Here is a 22703-nt window from a genome sequence, read left to right on the forward strand (position 1 = left end):
CCATTACTAGGCAGAGATGTAGTCTGTAGAAATAAAGTCTCCCAGAAAATTAAAGTCCATCTCTCTATAGGCCAGCAACTTAACTGTTTTTGATGAAAATGTTTTATAACTTTTTCTTGATGATTCAGAATCACCACCATGAATATATATATATATATATATATATATATATATATATATATATATATATATTTTTTTTTTTTTTTTACCTGAGCTGAAATATAGTAAAGCTCTCAGGAGCTATTGATGTATGAGGAGTTGCTTGCCCCCACCTTTGATGAAATAAAATTTATTCTCTATTTAAACAAGTAAAATGTCCTGCTATGTGTAAGATGGCAAAGTGTACCGTGTGAATGGCAAACATGAAGTGGACATGGTCCTACATTCAGACTTTAGTAGCAGGTAGATGATGTGGGTGCATAACTATCAGACAAGGTAGGAATGAGAATGGATCAACAGGGACATGGAGAAGAGATTACAGTGTGCAGTGTGATGCTGTATTTGGGCAGCATGTGAAAGGGCTAGAGGGCTAGGCATGTGGTCAGGACTTGAGGTATTCTTTTGCTTATGGGATTTCCTCTTCGTTGAATGCCCTCTCAACCAAAGACATCAAACTGAGTAAAACACGAAAAAAGTAGCATTTTAAAGAATGCCACTAGGATCTGAGGATGCTTTTGTTACTCTGTCTCTCCCTAATTCAGCTCACCTGGCTGTCCTTCCCTCCTTCTTGACCATTCACCTTTTTATTCTGACTCAGGCTCAAAACTTTTCCTGATAGTTAAGATTTTACTACTTATAAAATCCAGGGTTCTAGACTACATAGCTTCCTAATAGCTCCTAAGTCATGAATATTACTGAAAAGGAAGTAGATATCTTTCCAAAGAAGATATACAGATAGCCAACAGACACATGAAAATATGCTTAATGTCACATTATCAGGGGAATGAAAATCAAAACCACAATGAGATATCACCTCACCTCTGTCAGAATGGCTAAAATAAAAAAGACAAGAAATAAGAAATATTTGCAAGGATGTGGAGAAAAAGGAACCCTTGTGCACTGTTGGTGAGAATGTAAATTGGTGCAGCCACTGCGGAAAACAGTATGGAGTTTCCTCAAAAAGTTAAAAATAGAAATACCATATGATCCAGTAATTCCACTACTGGATATTTACTAAGAGAAAACAAAAACATTAACTCAAAAAGATAAATGCACCCCTATTTATAATAGTCAAGACATGGAAGGAACCTAAGCATCCATCAATAGATGAATTGATAAGGAAGATGTAGTGTGTGTGTGTGTGTGTGTGTGTGTGTGTGTATGCATATACACCTATACACACACACACACACATGTATTTATAGTGGAATATTACACTGCCATAACAAAGGATGGGATCATGCCATTTGAGACAACATGGATGGACCTAGAGGGTATTAGGCTAAGTGAAATAAATCAGGCTGAGAAAGACAAGTACTAGTATGATTCCACTCATAAGTGGAATCTAAAAATGTGAATACACAAACAACAAGCAGAATTAGACTTATAAATACAGAGAATAAACTGATTGTTGCCAGAGGGGAGGGAGGTGGGGTGTTGGGCAAAATGGGTGAAGGCCTCCAGTTATGGAATGAGTAAGCCATGGGAGTAATAGAGTATAAGGAATACAGTCAATGATACTGTAATAGTGATGCAATGGGACAGACAGTAGCTATGCTTGTGGTGAACAAAGCATAATGTATTAACTTGTCAAAACACTAAGTTGTACACCTGAAACTAATGTGATATTGTGTGCCAACTATACTCAAATTTTATAAAAATAAATAAAAAATAAGTTAAATATTTTCCTTTGAATTTTAAAAGTCCAAAATGAAATCTCCTTTTTAACACATGTTGCTAAAACAAACACATGTCCACATTCAAAACAATGAAACTGGACCCTTACCTCACACCATATATAAAAAAATCTTGATTTCCCTGAGGTTCATGAACAGTTTATAGATTATATTACTGATTTTCTGCTTTCAAAAGCAAGGCCTACATTGGATGCTTGTGTCTTGGGCATAAAATGAAGATCTCTCTGGAACTGAGTACAGAAATAGCATTTGGATGAAAATGCAACATGACATGTCTTTTTCCAGTCTTCTGACCAAAAGTTCCCCCAGGAGCATTCTCCTATGTGCCATGGCTGTTGATCACCAAAGTGGCCTGTTTCTTCTCCTATATTTTCCCCTCCACTTCAGTTCAGGGTAATCTTCAACCACAGGATTAGATGTGCTCCTTGCACAATCCCAGCAGAATGACCAGAGTGACCCAATGATGTCATCTACAGATGGAAAATATGAATTTGAGCCAAACATCTAATAGGGCCTGAATTTTTGTTTTCATGATGTTGCCCTGTCACTAAAGTTTGGAACCTGAAAAGCATATGTTTTCATGGCCGTGGATATTACTGAATGAAAATCATGCTTAATTTTCTGCTCTCTGAAGAGTGTTGGGAGAATGTCAGAAGGATGGGAAAGGAGGGCAGATCATTGGGGCTCATTTATGGCAGACAATGTGCTTTACTGAATTGGAATTTCAGGTCTCATGTCCATGTTCAGTCAGGGAGATTTCAAAGCTGTGGGGAGGAACTGGTTTGCATCTAGAATGAGTTGTTGTTGTTGTTGTTGTTTGGAAAGGTTTTGATTTTACCTTATATGATTGTACGTTGTAACCACAGTAAAGAAAAAATAAACACAATGGATCAGTGGATCTTAGGGACACTGGAAGGATGTGCATCCCCTGCCCCTGGAGAGAGTCAATGTGGTAAAAGTCTATTATTCATGGATCAATTTTCCAGGATATTTAGAGTACGGTTTCTTTTCATCTTTTTGCTGCCTGCTCTTTAGCCACTACTCTCTAGTCTTCACCAGAGGCAACAAAAACTAGTTAAAATTCACACAGGTCTGACTCTTACTTCTTCATAACTTTGATAAGTGGTTAAGTGAGGAAATGAAACAGGAACGCACCAGGTGGATTTGCTGGGGAACTCAACAGGTCCACACCCAGTGCTCTGAGCTGGGTTAAGGGGCAGAGAACTTAGGCAGAGTCTGGGGTGCCAATGAAGATGGGATCTAAATGTGAACCATAAAATGAGAGATGGAACATTGCATAGAGCAGCCTGTGGAGGGAGGGAGACACCCAAGCCTGAGTATGATTAAATAATGACAGAGAGTCACTAGTAGCATTTCCAAAGGAAGTTAGGTTGTGCTATTCCCAATATATTTGACACTTTTTTCATGGCTCAAGTATGTACATGCCCCATACTATGTGCCACAAGGAAGCTCACCCTCATGGAGCTTCCTGTGGTCAGAATGTCGGGGTAAAGCCTGTGTTTAAAAAAAAAAAAAAGGAATAGGAGGGTGCCATGAAGCTGTCCTCCAAATCTCAGAAATGAAATAAAGACAAATTAAAATGTCAGGAATACTGTCATTTGGAAAAATAATTAGGCATGTGTAAAGAGCTTCAAAGTGTTCATATTCTATGTAACAACTCCAGCTCTAGGAAAATAACCTCAAATGCAAATACAGTTTTATGTAGAATTTTTATAGATCTCTAAAATCCATAAGATCGATATACAAAGATGTATGTTGCATCATTATTTATAACCGTGAAAATCTTGAAGCAATATGTGTCTAACAGCAGCAGCATGGTTAAGTAAATTTTGGTGTAACTAGAATATGAGGTTGCCTTTAAAGATGATGTTTCTATAAGATTTTAAGGAAAATGTGTTTGCTATCATAAGGAGTAAAAAAAAAGCAATTTTACAGTGACGTCTCAGCTATGTGAACCAAAGTGGAAATAAAAATATGCTAAAATATTAGTAATTGATATTTACGGATTGAACTATGCATGTTTTTTATTGTATCCTCTGAATCTGCAGAGTCACATGGGCAGCCATAAGCCATATGTGGCTATATAAATTGAAATTAATTAAAATGAAATTAAAAATCCAGGTCTTCACTTGGACCAACCACATTTCAAGTTCTTAAAAAGTCTCATGGAGCTAGTGGCTACTATAGTTGACAGTACAATAAAGAACACTTCCATCATTATAGAAAGTTCTATTGCACAGGCATTGCTCCAGAGTATTCTCTAATTAGAGTTCCTCTAATTTTCGATGAAGACCATGAGCTATTTTTATAATCAGAAAAAAGGAATAACAAAGTCAAGATGACTTGACTATAGAAAACCCAGGAAATTATTTGAGGAATGGCAAAACAGAATCAAGGGGAACTTGTATTTTAAGGACTTCAGTGAGAGAAATTCAGTACAATCAATAATATTGTTCTCAACTTAAGTACAGGAAAGGTGTATTAACTGGGAGAGGAAGGGTCCACATATGACCCAGAAAAAAGGAGCTCAAAGAGGTAGGATTGGCCAGTGTGCCCCAGGAAGGTTGTCATGGCAGGGAGAAAACCCTACGATATGGGTTGATGCTTCAGACAACAACATTTCAACAGCTCCAGTAAAAGGTTATCCAGCAAACCCTTTTGTTGGCTCCCACTCTCAACCTGATGCCCCAGACTTTAGAGGCTGCTAGTGTCCACTGACACCTGCATCTCCTCTCCTAAAATAGCTAAACAAGTGTCCTGGATCCTTCTTGCCTCTTGGTGGGAACATTTGACTCATCTGGACAATGGGTGGGAGCAGGCAGGACGCACATCACCTTCAGTCCTTGTCAAAAAAAGATCTACATGATCTTCCATGCCCTTGCTTTCTCTGCTTTCTGTGTGTCTATTGGAGAAGGACTCCAAGAGGACAGAACCACAGAATGAAATAAGCCCCAATCCCTGAGTTTCTGTTTGGAGATCCATGAGAGCTGCCAGAATGGAAATATCTGCAATGGATTTGGGGCAAGAAATAAAGCTTTGCTGGGCTACCCCAGGGAAATTTGGGGGTTTGTGATATAGTAGCAGTGGTACTTATTCTAACATATAAATTCTAATTTGATCTTCTACGCAGAATGTGTTAATGCAGCAGGTCTGGTGACTTAAACCTTGCGTGCCTTTAGGGGAGCCTAGAACCATGACTGACCTTCAGCCAATCTCCAAGAATGTAACCCTTGGAATGTTCTTTATGTGACTGACGGATGATGTTGTTTTGTGCTCCAAAAGCAATGGGTGGTCATGGGGCTCCCCAAATACCTCCCACCTGTGGGAGGTACAGGCTCCAGTGTGGAACAAAGAAGCCACAGGGATGAAAGGCACAACATAGGGAATACAGTCAATGGTATTGTAATGGTGTTGTAGGGTCACAGAGGGCGGCTACACTTGCGGTGAGCACAGCGTAACACAGAGACTTGTGGAATCACTATGCCGCACACCTCAAACTAACATTTTGTGTCAGCTACACTTCAAGTAAAAAAAAGAAAAAACAAACAAAAAAACTAAACAAAACCTGAAAAACAAAATACCTCCCACATTAAGATCCTTCTCCAGGAAAATGGAGCACAAATTGTCCAGAATAAGTATACTTTTTATCTGGCACTTGTATATCTTACTACCATCTATTGACACTCTAGCACAGACACCAAACTCCTGTGAATTTGGTTGATTATGAGTCCCTTCGTAAGTGCCTAACTGACAACAATGTCACTCATAAAATCCTTCGGAAGATTATCTGGAACCCGGTGACCACCTAACGGATGATGTCCTTTCAGTGGCCAACATGGAGGGCATTTCTTCAATGTCTCTCTTATATGCATCACTTAAGAAGATGAAACAAATTCAAGATTTAGGACAAGGGCCATGAGTGTGATAGAAAGAAAGGCTATGGAGAGAGGCCCCATTTGGTGATGGTGATGGGGAGGGTCCAGAGAGGAATTCTGAATGAGACACACCTGGAAGAAGGGACATCATTTCCAATGGGAGAGTGACGGAATGTGTGCCTCTGAGGCAGAGTAGTCTGCCTCTGAAGGAGATCACCTTCAGGGACAATGACTCCGAGGGGCACTGGCTTGGCTCTCTGCAATGTCTGAGACAGCAAGTAGTCTGGGAAGGATGAGGTTTAGAGTGCACTGTTGGGGGCTGTTGAAGAACTGGCCTTCCCAGTGGATATCTGTTTACATTACAATTAGCCAAGGCTAAGGGGTCCTTATACCTTAGGGCAGGATTGAAACTCATGCTGCTGAATCTCTCATAAAAGTCATCAAAAACATCATTTTCTAAATCCATATTGTCATGTAAGTTTGAATATCATCATTTTTTTATTGTCTGATGAGCACCCACATGATCTGTCCCTGCCTAGCCTCCTAACTGCCTCTCAAACCATGGGACCCTCCCCTATGTGCACTCTATTCCACTTAGACTGGACTTGCTTCTGTCTCTCCAACATGCCAAGTGCATCTCTGCCTCAGGGCCTTTGCACTGGCTGTTCCTTCTGCCCGGAATGCTCCACACTGCCCCAATTTCCCCCTGGCTGGTTCTCTCTAGTTATTCAGATGTCATGTCATAGTTACCTCCTGAAAGCAGCTTCCCCCCCCCGGGAATGTGGCCTCTCTCACCATGTCATTACCCAATTTCACTGACAACAGAGCAGAGATCTTCACTCCTTAGAACACATTCTGCTTCTTTCCATCTTCTTGTGCTTATCTTTACCCTCTGGTGAAATTTCTCAGGCAGTGGGTAACTTCAGATGAACCAAAAACACGTGGACTGTCTGCATGGATTTCAATTTCATTGCAACTGTCTGGATACCTTCCCTGGTTGAAACAGCCATTCGTCAAGCAACTTGGAAGACAACCGTCATCTGATAAAATGAGCCACAGTATTTTCTATAGGATATAGCATTGCTTAACAACAAATTGTGCAGATAGACTAAGGTAATGCTTGGCAGCACATTTGGAGAAACACCAGCAGTGGGTTGGGTCTAACAAATTTGGAGGCACGTTACTCTTTTATTCCCATGTCTAGCCAAAATCTCCAATTGCAATTTCTTCCTGAGTCCTTGGATGGTGAGTGTCTCAGACAGAGCTGCCATTAGCGGAGGGCAAACATTTTAACAAATTGGGAAAGAGAGCTGGACCCTCCATGTCACTCACCTGTTAATCTACCTGAAGTCACAATCAGCTTAGACTTGAAAAAAAAGCATGGAGGCCATCTTCATGGGTCTAACTGTCGCCAGACCCCTGGTAGGGGGGTCATCTTGTATTTTGTGTCCCTTCCCCCATGAATGAAATTATTTTTCCCACGAAGCAAACACACTAGACGGGGGTGGCAGAGGATGGCCCATGGGCCAAATCTGGTCAGCCTCCTATTTTTGCATGGCCCATGAGTTAAGAATGATTTTTGTATTTTTCAATGGTTGAAAAGAATGAAAAGAATCCTATACCATAGATCATGACATGTAAAAATTATATGGAATTCAAATTTCAGTTTCTGTACATAAGGTTGTATTGAAACAGCCATGCTCACTCATTTGCACATTGTCTATGGCTGCTTTCAGGCTACAGCTGCAGAGGTGGGTTGTTGTGACAGAGACCATCTGGCCCACAAAGCCCAAAGTGTTACTATCTGGCCCTTCCCAGAAGTTTGCCAACCCTGTACTTGAGTCCTGAATGTCCTCGCAAGCCTGGTTTTGGAAGGACTTCGATGAGGAAGAGTTTGTTTGCCTCCCAGCCTTAGGATTTCTGCATCTCCTTTGCCCTGAAAACAGAGTCTGCAGAGCCCAAGATTTAGAGCGAAATCACAGGGGAAACCCACTTACGTAGGATCCATAATCCACAGCCAAGGTCTGCAGGGCCCACGGGAGACCAAGGCCGATGAGGATGTCAAATACGTTGCTCCCAATAGAGTTGGACACGGCCATGTCTCCCATGCCTGCAAGGACAAGAGGTCAACTTGAATGAGGGAGGTTGATCTCAGGATAGGACAGGGGCTCCCCAAGGCACTCTCCCAACTCTTTGGTCTGACAGCCAGAGGCTTAGCTGGCAGGTCTGTTGGCTCATTTGCTAAGGTGGTTCCCTCCCAGGCTACCACCTGTATTTTCAATAGAGTATGCATTTTCAGTAGAAAGGAATGGAAAAGAACAAAACAGACTAGAACGAAATGCACGTTCTGACCTTCAGAAGGTCTGTTGACCTTCAAACGTGATCACTGGCAAAATGTGAATGATTCCAAAAACCGAATATAGTTCCCCAAATTCTGAAACTTCCTTCTAGAAAGGAATAAACTTGACAGTTCTATTAAGCCTTTCATAAGCTCACTGTGAAACTGATACATTTTAGTACCATCTCCCAACTGCTCTACACTGTCTTCAATTCTTTTTCTAAATAATTGAGCATTATTAAGAAAAACAATATAACTAGTAGAATTTCGTGAGGACTTCTAGGGGACACTATGCTAAGTGTTGTAGTTACACATAGTGTTTGTTGAAAACAAATGCAATCTAGCACAAATCAGGCATATAAATTAGAGTGGGTGCTAGCAAAGGGCGTGGCCATCTGGAAGGGGTGTCCATTTGTGAGCTTGGATTTGAAGGAGGGGAGGCTGTGCCATACACTGAGGACTGACCTGTGGTAACCACCACTGTTGGGGTACTGCAGCTGGGTAGACCTTAGGCTATGGGGTCTGTCTTCTCTAAGCCTTGGTTTCCATATCCATAGAATGTGGGTCTGATTTTCCCCACCCCACAGAGTTGTTTAAATTAAATAAGATAACGTACCTAAACTGCTTTGCTCAGTGTGTGGCACTCAGCAAAGATTAGCTCTCATTACATTTATTACTTCTCCAGAAGGGCCTCTGCATGCTACCTAGAAAATGTCTCTGCCTTTCTTAAGGGTAGATCTTCTGGCTTGTTTCCCTGTTCTTTTGATGCCAGTTAGCTTTTTGACCAACACAGCACGGAAGTCACCCATCACCCTGGTAATTGGCATGTGGATCCCCAAAGCTCCCCCCACCCATAGGCCTTTCCCCCTCCCCCATCTCTGTCACCATTTAACTGGAGGTCCCACCTTGTCTGGCCACGATGAGGCTGGCCATGCAATCGGGCACACTGGTTCCAGCTGCCAGGAAGGTAATCCCCATGATGACATCAGGAATCCCTAGTGTGTATCCAATGATTGTGACCTGGAAGAAGCAGGAAGAGGTGGTGAGTTGGGGGCTGATGCCAACCCAACCTGTCAGTGGATCCTCTGCCCAAGAAGCACAAAAGGCTACAATCTGGGCGGTCTGCTCAGGGGGCAATGTCTGCTCTCGTTGTCAATGTAGAGGGCAAAGAACATCTCGCAGAGCAGACCAGGACTGCAGGTCTGGGGACCAGGGTGCAATTATGGAGTCCATGTTTTCCAACCAAAGATTGGCATTTTATACATGTTCCTTTCAGGTGAAGCAGGAGGACTGAGAGAGGAGAAACAGTTTCTGAGAAAAGGTGATTTGGGGACAGAATATTTGAACTTAGGATGGTCCCGGGAATTACAGAATGGAAAAGTAGGGTCATAAATGGGCATTCTGGATGATGCAAATGAATGCATTTCCTAAAATGGCTTTGGGGCAGAGGCTCTTTTGAGCCATAACCCCACAACCAATGCCAGTCCCTGAATCCTTGTTTTAGCTTCAGAAGGGACCCTTGAATGGTCACCTGGTCCAATGACCTTATTTTCTGGTTGACAAAACTGTGACTCAGTTAGAGGAAGTGACAATGACAGCTAGGATTATTACTCCCCAATTCCTCCCGTCTTTCCTTCATGCTTTTTGCCTTGTGGCTTTGCCACGCTAGAGCAGGGGGAGTGTATTTCCCCCACTCCATTGATATTGGGCAGAAGTCACAGGCCAAGGCCCTAGGAGGCACAGCATGTTTCCACTGGCCTTCTAGTATTCCAACAATCTGCCATGAGAAGAGCATTCCCCAGGCAGCCACGGGTCCAAGGAAAATGAGCAAGCATAAGGGGTAGGCATGAAACCCATCTGCTGCCTGAATCACACATAACCATGCTGTGGCTTGAAGCAGAACCGCTCAGTCAGTGCCAGCTAAGATTAGTCAAACCATGCTCAACCTGCAGATATATGAGCAGGAGGAGAACTTCTTGTGATTCTAAACCACTGAGTTTAGGGGTGGTTTGTTATGCAGCTTATTGAGGCATTAGCTGACTGATACAGTTACTGGGCTGGAACCCCACTTCCTATTCCCCTCTGATTGAGCATAGTTTTCTCTTTAAAGAGGTCTAGCAATGCTGTGGGGTCCACAGTACACTCACCATCCACACCATCATGTAGGAGAAGGCTGCTATCCACAACGTGGAAGAAGCAAATGTCACCATAAACCATTTTTCCCAGCGGGGTTTGTTGCAGTTGGGTACAGTGAAGTATAAAACAAAACTCAGTGGCCAGGTGAACGCCCACTTCACTGTTTCCAGTTTTCCAGCTGGAAAAAGAAAAAAAGACAAAAACAAAAATTAGTTTCGTTTCTGTTTTACCAGCCCTCCATGCTGCTTGCCTCAGACACTTACATCCTAATTGATGACCTGTGAAATCAGCCTTATTATGTTGTTCTTTTCATAAAAAACACAAACAGCTTTCCACCAGCAACAAAACCTGGCGTACAAAACCAAGCAGAATAAAAACAGTTATCCACCGCTCACCTGCTAGTTAGGCACCCAAATGACAGATGAGGCACCTCTGAGGATACAGGGCTGGGAGGGTGGTTGGTGCATGGGGCCAGGTGGGACAAGATGAGGAAGATTCTCAGACACAAAGGGTGGGGAGCAGGTGGGGGTGTGGGTGAAGGTTGGGGAGGGGAGCTGGAAGACCACCAGTTGGCCTGGGGTCTGTTCTCCCCATGGGTAGAGAAAATCTTGCCGGATTTTAAGGTGCCAGTGGTCACAGCGCCATCTAGTGGAATTTCTCAGCATTGCCAACTCACGAAATCCTGAAAGATGATTTGAAAGCTCTCAAGGTGGGGTTTGTATCTCAAGCTGATGTGAACTTGCAAATTTGTCATTGATTTCTGGCTCTCTAAATACCTGCTGCCATGGACAAAGTGATGGATTGGCTAGTGATGACCTGATCCTATCATCTCTGTGTTGCCTGAGCGCCATGTTTCAGAGATACCCATAAATGCTTATTTTGGCGACTTTGTGGCCATGAGTTCCTTGTAACCTCAGATTTGACAAACCTATCAATTCTCCTTTAGCCTTTATTACCATCCTGCTTAACTGCTAACACCTCTGGTAAGAAATATGTATTGTATACACTCTTTGCTTCAATGCTTCAATAAAGAACAGCTCTGCCTTCCAGAAAGTTCCTCGAGCCTCTTTCCAGGCAACCTTCCACCCTTTACCACCATAGATTAGTTTTTCCTGTTATCCACCTTCAAATAAGGAAAATCACATGGTATGTGATTTTAGTCAATTATATTCCTTTAGTCAACAGGTTTTTTGAGATCCATTCATGTGTCGGGAATTCATTCTTAATTGCTGTGTAGTTTTCCATCCTACGAATACACAATTTATCCATTCTCCTGTGACGGGAATTTGAGTTGTTGCCAATTTTCAGGTATTACAACTAAAGGCGCTATGAGCATTCTTGTACACTTTGTTTTGTGGGCATTTTTTTTTTTTCCTCTTGGGCAAAGACCCAGGAGTAGAATTGCTGAGTCACAGGGTGGGTGTTTATTTAACTTTGCAAGAAATTGCCGAGCAGTTTTCCAAAATGATCATCCCATTTTATATTCCCACCAGAGTGAAGGAGGTATTTTTTAAATTACACTTTGAACAGTGATTAATAAAATGTTAAATGAAATTTATTTCATAATTTTATGCCAGTATCTAGCACTTTTCCAATTAGCTGCTATGCAGATATGGAGCTGGGAATGGATGATGACATTGAGACTGTTTGGCTGGATTTCAAAGCAAGAAAGCTGTCAGAGGTTTTTCATGAGGGGCTTCCAAATGCTGTGGACTCCAGCATATCGTCAGACCCTTGGATCCCAAAGCCATCCTGGAATTCTGCGTGCTCCTAAATCCTGTAATGTGGTGACGTCATTTATCCATCTGGGGCTCTGGGGACCCCCTCACTGGCCTTGCAGTCTTCCTGATGCCCTCACAGAGAGAGACTTGGTCCAGCTTAAAAACACACACCCAATCAAAGTTACAAAGACACAAATGGGAAGAGAAATGACTGCAATCTGGATCTTTGCAATTCTTCAGAAAATAAAAAAAAAAAAAGAAATCGGAACTTAAGACTGTGGCAGCTTAGAAAATGATACTGAGTAAAGCTGCAAGCAGTACATTTTGGCACCAATGACTTTTGAGTTTTTTCTCGGCTGCTTTAGAAAATTCTGACTTGACCCTTGAGGGGCCTTATATCTAGAAAACAGTTCTCTCCATTTCATGATATGGATGCTTTCTCTAAGTTACAGCTCCACTGTAACAACAAACTTACAGGAGAAATTTAATCGGTATCAACTGGAAGGTAACTTTAAATGTAATGTAACAAATACAACTCCTTGAGCAAACCAAGTGATACAGAAATGTGCTTTTATTTAAGTGATTTTGAGGAGCAGGGGTTAGATAAGGAACATACTTATGTTTTGGTGTGTTCTTTTCAGTCTTTTTTCCCCTGAAAGTGTGTTTACCTACCTCCCCATGTAAATGTTTCTATTTCTGTTAGTCAACAGTAAGTCTTTCTTCATACAGTGCTAAGAATATATGTACAACTTATACTATGCATAGGTGCATATAATTTACATATATACTATGTAGATTTAGCCTCTACACATATTATATGCACATGGAAACACAGAGATGTTAATATATGTGCACATTTTAGCGGGCTTAAATTTCAGTTTCTGAATGAAGGGGTAAAATGGTTTCCTTTCCTCTTTGAGTCAACAGTATTTCTGGACATTTTCCCATCTTTTCTTCCATTGCTATATGTTCCAAACAGAGCCCCCCCTCTGGCCCCCCAGGGGATAGGTTTATTACTTCACTTAACAAATATTCATTGAATGTCCTCCCCCACCCCCACCGCAGCCAGTCTGTGCCAGGTCCTGCTCTGGGTGCTGAGGACAGAGCAGTGAGCTAAGAAAACCAAACTCCCAGTGCATGAACCTGATGTACCCGTGATTATGTGATTTCTCGGAAGGCAGCCAGCAGCTGGGAGATGAAGCCAGGGACATGAAGCGGGGACTCTGAGCGTTACAGTATCCCTTTGAGTGTGACTTGGCTCTAAAAAGCAAAGGACCTGTTCTTAAGTTGTATTCCTTATTGAGTTTTAAAAGAAGCTTACTTTTATTGAGAAGAAAAGATCATTGCTCATTCTTATGGACCTAGAGTTAAATATATCAATTCGTTCTAACTATATAGGCCATAAAAATGTAGTGTTTTAGAATGAAAAATGTAGAAAAAATAAACAAGAATTCCATCTAGGAGAAACACACTCATATTTTGGTATACTTCTTTTCAGTCTTTTTCTGTGGAAGTATGTTTGCCTATGTACACATGCAAACATTTCTTCCTTTTCTTTCTTTCTTTTTTTTTTAAGAGAGAGAGAGAAAGAGTTCAAGCAGGGGGAAGGGAGACGGAAGGAGGGAGGGGGAGAGAGAGAGAATCTTATCCATGCCCAGCATGGAGCCTGATGCAGGGCTCGATCTCACGACCCTGAGATCATGACCTGAGTTGAAATCAAGAGTTGGACGCTTAACTGAGCCATCCAGGTGTGCCCACATGTAAACATTTCTATTTCTGTCAGTCAATAGTAAGGCTTTCTTCATGCAAGAGATAAGAATACATGTGCAAATTTTATGTATATATATGTGCACACACACATACTATGCACAGGTGTATATTCAAATATATATTATATGAATTTAACCCGTACGTACATTATATGCACATATAAAAACACAGATATGTTAATATCTGTGCATAAACCATAAAAGCATACAACTCAATATAAAAATGTATACACTGTATGAATAAACATGTCATATGTATAGATGATAACCATACACGTGCACACTGCATATATGAACACACTTTTATTCATATATGTACATGCATGTGCACATAGATGCATGCACAATATATGTGTCTACACATACATACATCCTATATATGCCTATATTTACATACTTCCACATAATTACTTACTCATTACTTACACTCACTACAGTCAAGTCCTGGAGAGAAGAGAGCCCTACAGCTGAGTGACAGAAACACAGAGAGCCATGGCCCTGCAAGATTACCATGAGAGGGAAAAGTATCCTCATCATGTGCGCAGAGCTTTTTCAGGCCAAGGAACTTAGTGCAGAGGAACCAGATGTGGGGCTCCCACTGGGACTGGGTCCTTCCCGCTCCTTGAGTGGCCTCTGCTGGCTGGCTCAGTGCTGTGAGGGGTCTGCCTGCCCCAGGGGGCGCTTGCTGGACACACAGCCCGCGAGGCTCAGATGGAAGTTCCTGAGTCCCAGAAGGGGGTTTGGCTTCGGTGGTGGGAGGGAACAAAGGATCATAACTGGACAAACCCACTCTCCAGTTCAGAGGCAGCACCTGGCTCCGAATGAGGCTCCCCTAAGGCTCAACGGTGAAGATCACTGGTGTGACTCCAGGGTGCTACACCCCCACTGCCTCAGGCGTGGCCCGCCGACAACCAGCACCAGTGTCACCTGGGGGCTTGTGATAAATGCAGAATCTGGGGCCCCCCACCAGACCTCCTGAATCAGAGCCTGCATTTTATCAAGGATGCCCAGGTGACAGGGCTGGTCTAGAAGAACTTGGGTTCCACTTCCTTTCTCGGCAGCTCGGGGCCCTGGAATGAAGCAGAGACCCCCAGGAGTGGCAGGACCACGCAGAGCATCCTTTCTCCTCTCGTGCCTGACATTCCAAAGGAGGCAGGGTGCCTGGGGGGGGGTGGTTTCTGAGCCCACACCTGCAGCCACATCTCTTAGCACACACGAGGAGACAAGGTGATGCGGCTGGGAGCCCCGGGCCGCCTCATCTGCAACTAACCACAGAGTCGAGGAGGGGAGGTGAGCAACAGTTACAAAATAGCTTGAAACCTCACAGTTAGGTCTGGTGTTTATCCCATTCAGGTGAGAAAAAGGAAGTGACCTGAAAGGGGCCCCTTTGTCCCACTAAGTAATGAGATCTGGTGGGAGTCAGAGGAGTTGTCTGGTGTCACACACACATCTTTGGTCGTCTGCCTGGAGGGGTGTACATGGGGCTTCGGGGCTTCTGGGGGGCCGACACTTGCCCCTTACAGACTCTTCACCTGGTCCGAGAGTTTCTTTCATCAGTGAAGGACTTTAGCAAAATAGACGTTTTTGGAGCTTGGTTATGGGCTGCCAATGGTGAGCTCTGAAAGCAAAGGCCAGCCTAGGCAGAATTTTAGATATGGGCCCCCAAGAGTCTAAGCCCGATTCTCAGAACCTGTGAAGAGGAGGCTGAGCTACCGTTCCACAACTGTGCTCTGCTGTGTGGCACAACAGACCTCCTCATGGAGAGGTTATGCACTCAGAAGCAGAAGGGGAAACCCAAGAGACCAGAAGTGTGAGAAGGACCCAAAGCACCATTGCTGATTGAAGAATGCAGGCCTCCAGAAGCAGTGAGCAGCTCCCGGCTGACAGCCAGCAAGGAAACAGGACCGAGCCGTCCAACCACAGGGAACCAGATTTTGCCAATAATCTGCATGTGTTTGGGAGTGATTCTCCCCAGGGCCGCTGGGAAGGTCTACAGCCCTGTCTACACTCTCATATGGCCTTTGGAGCCTCTGAAACCCAGCCAGGCTGTGCTGGACTTCTGACCTACAGAACTGGGGGCTAATCAACGGGTGTTATTTTAATCCACTCAGTTTGCAGTAATTTGTTCTACAGCAATAGAAAATGAACAAAAAGTTCATAAGGGGGATACAGAGAGTCTGGTCGCTTAATCCTTAAAATGTTTTTGTCTTGTTGATAGGGAAGAAGGTTGCCAAGAAATAGAGTCAAAGATGGCAAAATGGATAAAGAGCCAGCATGCTTTTTTTTTTTTTTTTTTTATCAAGATAAGCTTCTAACAAGTAATGATTTAACTCTGGCTGGGTGGTTTGGGACTTTGGGATATAGGATCTGAGTGGATTTTCTCTAGTTTTGGGAAGCACTTGATGAGGTTGAGATCTGAGGGGCAGTTCTGGCCCTAGTTTTACTTGCTATCCCCTGGACCACAGAAAGGCCTTACATCTGAAATTAACACAGAACTCTGCCACTCCACACCCACATCCTATCATTAAATGACCTTTCAAGTGGGTCAAGTAATACTTCTCCAGAACTCACAGGTCTCCTGTAATTTTAAACATCCTTGAGAAATCACACACTTATTAATTAAGCCTCTCACCCTTGACCAGGGTGCTTTCCTGAAGCAGCTGGAAACTTCTGGAAGGTCTAGCAAATAGGCAGAAGTCTTTGGGCTTGGTCCATCCGTTCCACTAATGGGTGGGGTCAGGGGACAAGGTCTCTTCAATGGCCAAGTCATTGTTGGGTAGCAGTCAAGGGAGGATGCTGCTTTGGTGGCAGGGGTCCTGAAAAATATACATGCCTATGTTTCCCCTTCGCCTAAGTGTGAGACTTAGCTGGGGCTGGGATGCTTTTTGCCCAGGTCTATCTCCTGTGGTGTCTGTCCTGGAAACAAGCAGATCATAGGAGAGGAGAAAACTGAATGGGGTGTGGGAGGTAAGGGGCAAGAAGTGAGCAGGAGAACAAAGGCCAACTGGGAAGTCTGCATGTTTTGCCCTAGGGTGGCCTTGACAGGACAGGTCCCCTGGCCAAATGTAATGGGATGGGTGAAGATGGGTGAAGTGCCTCTTCCCTTGAGCACCAAGCTGCCTTCCCAACATGGGTCAAGTGCATGTCCTCCTTAGCACCAAAAGGTCCCACAGAACAGCTAAGCTAAGCTAAGGGTCTTCCTTCACAAAGTGCCAACAAATTATACATTTGGTCAAAGAACCCACATTTCAACCAGTGATCATGTGTTCCCATCTTGTTCATCTCTGGACCCTCTAAAACAGAGTCTTGCCCACTGTAGAAGTTAATATAAATACTTCTATGTTCATATAGAGAGAGTTCTTTGAATTGAGTGTCAAAAAGATCACCAAAGTCAAGGGCATCTACTCAGTGGCCTCAAAATAGCTCCCAACCCCAGCCTAGACATAGGACCTCTTACAGGGGAGGTCGAATGGCGTGTATGGTCCTTCGTCATCCTCCTCATCCTCCTCTTCCTCTTCGTCATTCTCGTTGTTCTCATTGTCCTCATTCTCATTTTCTGTCTCGTTACCAGCCTCGGCCACAACATCATCCCTCCGAGTCCCATTCACGCCTCTGTCTGGGGCACTGCTGGGCCCTGTCCCGTTCTCCACGGTGTGCTTAATTGGGATTTTGATGGCCACCTCGGATTCTCCATTGGCATAGGCCCTACTGTTTATCAGTCTTTGTCTCTGGAAAGAGAAAGGCACATTCTTACCACAGTCAGGGGGACTCTAGATCCTTACACCTAGAACACCGGGATCTTTTTCAGGCAGCTGACAAAAAGATGCTTCCAGGAGATTCTGCAGAGAAGTCTTAAGGGATTCCTCAAAGTAATAAGCAACTCAGACAACATCCTTCCGGGAGGAAGGATTAACATTTTATGACCCACTGGAGCTTGCAAATCTCTTTAGAGGAAATTTCCTATGTCTCAGAGGCACTCTTCTTTTCTACCAGCGTTCTCGAGTCCCTGTGCACTGCAGTATTATCTTTCTTCTCCAGACTGTAGGAATCCCTTGGACCATAGGTGAGAAAGCCACACAAATGTGTCTGGACTAGTATATCAATAAGGCTGCCACTCCAGAAAAAGGGATACACAGGAAAATTCATGTCAGAGACTGCATTACTTTAAAGTAAGGCAACCTTGATTTAGCAAGTACTTCTGTGCAAGTTCACATCAGAGGGCTTCACCCAAATGGAAGATGAAAAGAAAAAGGTAGGTAGAAGGGGACAGGAGAGTTTTTCTATATAACTGGGAGCCTGATCATGTCTTCCAACACATGGAGGGAAGAGTAAAAACCAGGAGGCACAGCTGGCCCCATGAGCAAAGATGTTGGGAAATAGCTGAGGGATATTATTGTGTTAAATGTTGAGCTTGGTATTTCTATTCTCAGACCAAGAAAGTTTCTCCCCTTCCCAAAGTCTCCCATCTCTGTCCAGTGGCAATGGAGTGTGCTTTCCCAGATACCTCATTGATCAACATGCGACTGGCCATGGAGAGTCGGGTCTTGGGGGGAAAGTGGCTGGTGATCATGATTCGAAGTCCAGCCTCAGAGAAAGAAAGCTGGTGAGGGTAGGCTGACAGCAGCTCGTCTACCATAATCACTGACGCTTTGCGGTGGAAATTGGCTAGGGAAATTAAAAACATAAAATAAGGATAACATTGAGGTTAGGAGCAGAAAAGAGATATTTCTTTAGTCTTCTCTCCATTCCTCCCTCACCTCTCCCTCCCTCTTTCCTGTTTATTCATTTATCCATCCATCCATCCATCCATCCATCCATCCATCATCTACCCTTCTACCTATCTATCCTTCCTTCCATTCACCCGATCATCCATCCATCCATCCATCCATCCACCCATCCATCCATCCAAGGAGGGTTGTAGTGAGCAAAATATGGAGAAGAGTCAAACTCTTCTTTCCTTGAGGCTCATTGATAGATAGCTCTTTTGATATGACTTGAAACAATATAAGCATCATTCACTGGCATGGTAAGAAAGAGTGATAACCTAAGAGAATTCCTCTGTGTCCTCAAAGGACTTTTTTCCCACCACTCAGACCTGGGGCACAGGAAAGACCCCAATAATCTTAGTAACCCTTTATGCCTTTCAAATGTCAACAACGTTCAAAGTTCTGAGCTGTTAAAAGCTGCAGAAATGACTTTAGTGCCAAGTGGAGGGCTTAGTGGGGGAAAGCGCACCTTGCCGCAGCCCAGCCTATAAGTAAGGCTGACAAAGGGGTGGTAGGTGAACTGGCCACGTGACAGAGGCCCAAGGTCCAGAGTGGCCCAAATTGTTACACAACATTTGCTGGAAGGCCTGATTAATAAGGTCTAAGGCCCCTCTCTACAAAAATGTGATATGAGCACACAGCTCATAGGTACCTGGCCACACGCTCTCCTGGTGGTCACCCCTGTTTTCCAAGCCACTAAACCATGAAATGATCTCTGGAAACACTGAGTAATATGAGGTACCTCTTTTTGGTTCCCGAAGAGTATTCCTTTTATGGTTATAAACTATCCAAAAGAGAAGAGATTCAAGGAAATCCTTATATGGGATGGCACTGAATAATCAAGTCTTTTGTTAAACATAACTAGAAAAATGTATCAAATAATCGATCTTCACATTCTAATAATTACCTCAGATTTCAAACTCAGATTTGAATAACCTATAGATTTTCAAAGTTCTTTTGTGTTTTTCCTGCAAAGCAACCATATGAGACCAAGAAGAAATAAACCCACACATTTTTAGAGAAGGTTAAAAGCAATTGAGAAACCAAACACATTCTAAGGCAAAAGTAAATGATAATTTTCTGTGTTCCTCTAAGAAAGAATATTCTTTGTTAGGGAGCACTATCTTAGTTCTCTTAGTGTATCAACTGCTTAATGAGAATGTATTGAATATAAGAATTACTTTGGGAAAAAAAGGGAGGCGGTAATTTTCTATGTTATTTTGCAGCTTGGAAACGGAGGTAATGTAGCCTGAAAATGAATGTGGATATAATAATATACTAACAGCAACTATCATTAATGGGGTATTTTACATACTTTATCTCCTTTACTCATTACAATAATTATCCCCATTTTGCAGAAGAGAAAATTGAGCTCACAGAGGTTCCGTTAATTTGCTTCATGGTAACATAGCCAAAATATGGCAGAGTCAATACCTCAAGACCCCTGGTCTTGTCTCCTTTAACATCCTGTCCTAAACCCCCCATGTCACTGCCAGCAAATATTTTGCCCAAGAACTCCCACGAAGCTTTCCCAGGTGGCTCATCACCAGGTATGACTGCCCCAGGATATAGCCAAAGGGAGGCAGGGAGGCCTGGAAGCTTCTCTCCCTTGGTCTCCTCTGGCGCAGACAACCTCCCGCCAGACCAGCTGCGGCACCCCAGGGGTGGCCGTGACGGTGGAAAGCCAGGCAGCCTCCCAGTGCTCCCTCCAGGGACCCAGGTTGTCCATAGGTACCTTTCTTGAGTAGCACCACAGTTGCGTCGCAGTTGCTGCTGTCATCAATTTCAGCATTGTTGGCCAAGCCATTGACCATGTTTCCAGCACCTTTTGTCCTTCTTTCAAAGCACTGATGGATGCAAGCGTTATATCTGAACAAAGTAACAAGCAGAAGGAGTCCATCAGCTGTGTGTGCCCTGCAGCTCTCAGTCTAGGTGCATTGTGGGGGATCCCGTGCCTCAAGTTATCATTATTATTATTCTGTCTTCCATGTCCCCATAGAAAAATGCAATCTGTCCTATTTTCTGATTTCAGGATATATGGTAAGTGAAAATAAAACCAACATCACATAAGTAAATAGAGACACACTGCTTTCTTTGCAACTTTTCAAGGTCAGTGGCGGCATCCCGGGATTGAGTTCCCTTGCCTGCAGTATGTGCATGGAAGGGCCATGATGAGACTCAGCAGGATGGGCAAAGTCATGGCTCCAGGACCTTTGCTGTCAGGGGCCTCCTGGGTGGGGGAAGGAGCAGGTGTCACAGTACATCATGGTCTGCAAGCTACAGGCTGGCTGGCACTCTAGGTCTCTGTGTTTGGTTTTTTAAGATCACAGGTTGGGGTCCTGTGAATCTCTGTACATACTGGGCCATAATTCCAGGTCCAGTGGGCTATTGGCTTTAGGAAAAAATTCTGGGCTATGATTGTCCAGAATAACTGGGTGAAAACATTGTATAGTCCTTCTTACATGTGTGTTGGAAGGGAAGAAGCTTATATAAATTCCTAGCATGTTTTTGGCATCTAAATGTTCTGGTCCCTTTATCTTTAATACTGGAAGACCCCCAAAGAGGAATCCTAGAAAACTCTTGGGGAAAGTCAGCCAGGTAGTTTCCAGGGCTTTGGAAGTCACTGCTGCTTTTTGCACCACTCGAACACCTAAAGGCCTCGGTGGCTTATTGGCCATGGGATAACCCATTGAGGTGTTCCCCAGATTGATCTCTGGCCTCCCAGAGGAGCCACAGCCAGTCATGGCAGCTCTAAATGGCCAGCTGGTAGGCCACTCAAGCTGCATTTCCCCACACAGGCTTCTCTTCCACATCCCCTTTACTGCTACAGACTCTCTGGAGTCTTCTTCACTGTAACCAATGCCTGTTCTTCAGTCAGAGCAGCTCTGGGTGGGTGGGCCATCATGGTACAGATGGAGGGACCTTCTGTGGTTGGACAGTCCCTTCCTGTACTCCCTGGGAGCTTACGGTTCATCCTCCATGGCATGAGGGAGAACAGAAAACTAGTCAAAAGTGATGATGGTTTCTGTGAGAAGGGAAGTGGGTAGGCCAGTCCTGGGGCAGTCTGGGGCACTCTCAGGCTTTATACTGAGAGGGAGAACAGAACCAGAACATCACTATTTTGCAACCCTAAAGAAATAATGGAGCCAGATCTTGTGCATCAAGGACTGCCAACATCACAGAGAGACAAGAGACATTAATGTGCCTGTTGGTGGCAGAACTCACCACCACTTGGGACACAGTCTACCCTGAACTGGACTGATGGCTGGCATTCAGGAAACATGGAGGTCAAAGGAACAGGCCACACCACGGTACAGGATGTAATCAACAATTTCCAAACTGTAGGAAACTGTGTAGCTAATAATCCAACTTCATCAAAGAATAAATTGCAAAGAAAAAGAAAACCAGAGGGGGGATTCATAGATTAAAAGTTGGAGCAACCAATGATAATGAGTGGGATTTATTTGGATTCTGATTTTAAAAATATTTAGGAGATTAAAAGAAAACTGTAAAAAAGAGCATTCATGAGATCATTGAAAGTTTGAACACCGATTTGATATTTAATTATATTGAAGAAATAGCATTAATCTTGGGTGCGATTATCATGCGGTGGTTATGTGAAAGGTGAGTCCTTTTAGAGGCATATCCTGAGGTTTTTATAGATGAATTGGCATGCTGTCTGGGGCTTCACACCACATGGAGGGAAGGAAATGGATAGGGGTGTGGTCTTGTGGCTGTCAGGCTGATGATGAGCATGGGGGGCTGTCATACCATTCTGCTGGCTTTTGTAAATATTCAAATTCTTCTTAATGAAAAAGTCTCCCCACTTTCTAGACTGAAGAAGAATGTCTTGCCTTACTGATAGAGCTATGGGGGAGAGGCAGAATTCCTGTCATCTTGACTCAAAATCCATTTCCCCATAGAAATACCGACTTGCATGAGGCTTTGCCTTGAAAGTACAACCATGCGTTACACATTTATTTGGATTTGGATAACAAGGTAATAACACTATGTCTAGTCTTATTATGAGACCTTTCTTGAAGTCAGATACTAGTTAGTAACTTAACTATGCTGTCCCATTTCATGCTTACAAACAACCTTTGTGGTAGGAGGCATTAGGAACCTTGTTTTTAAGAGAGGAAACAGAGATTCAAAATGGCAGAATAACTGGGCACAAGGTCTTACTGTTGGCAAGTGGCAGACTGTAAGGTGTGACCAGGC

General features: G+C 43.5%; 1 protein-coding gene across 1 annotated transcript in view; it reads right to left on the bottom strand.

Moving 5' to 3' along the window:
• The window catches only part of SLC24A3 (solute carrier family 24 member 3), a 492589-nt gene that overhangs the window by 16858 nt on the left and 453028 nt on the right, over positions 1–22703 (bottom strand). The window contains exons 10-15 of the mRNA XM_027623076.2: positions 20218–20351; positions 18221–18381; positions 17174–17444; positions 10238–10404; positions 8996–9110; positions 7750–7862 (exon numbers count right to left, since the gene is read on the bottom strand). Of these exons, the coding sequence (XP_027478877.1) occupies positions 7750–7862; positions 8996–9110; positions 10238–10404; positions 17174–17444; positions 18221–18381; positions 20218–20351 (961 nt within the window). The remainder of the gene's footprint in view (positions 1–7749; positions 7863–8995; positions 9111–10237; positions 10405–17173; positions 17445–18220; positions 18382–20217; positions 20352–22703) is intronic.

This window comes from Zalophus californianus, chromosome 8 (assembly GCF_009762305.2).
Source record: "Zalophus californianus isolate mZalCal1 chromosome 8, mZalCal1.pri.v2, whole genome shotgun sequence".
Lineage (NCBI taxonomy): Eukaryota > Metazoa > Chordata > Mammalia > Carnivora > Otariidae > Zalophus > Zalophus californianus.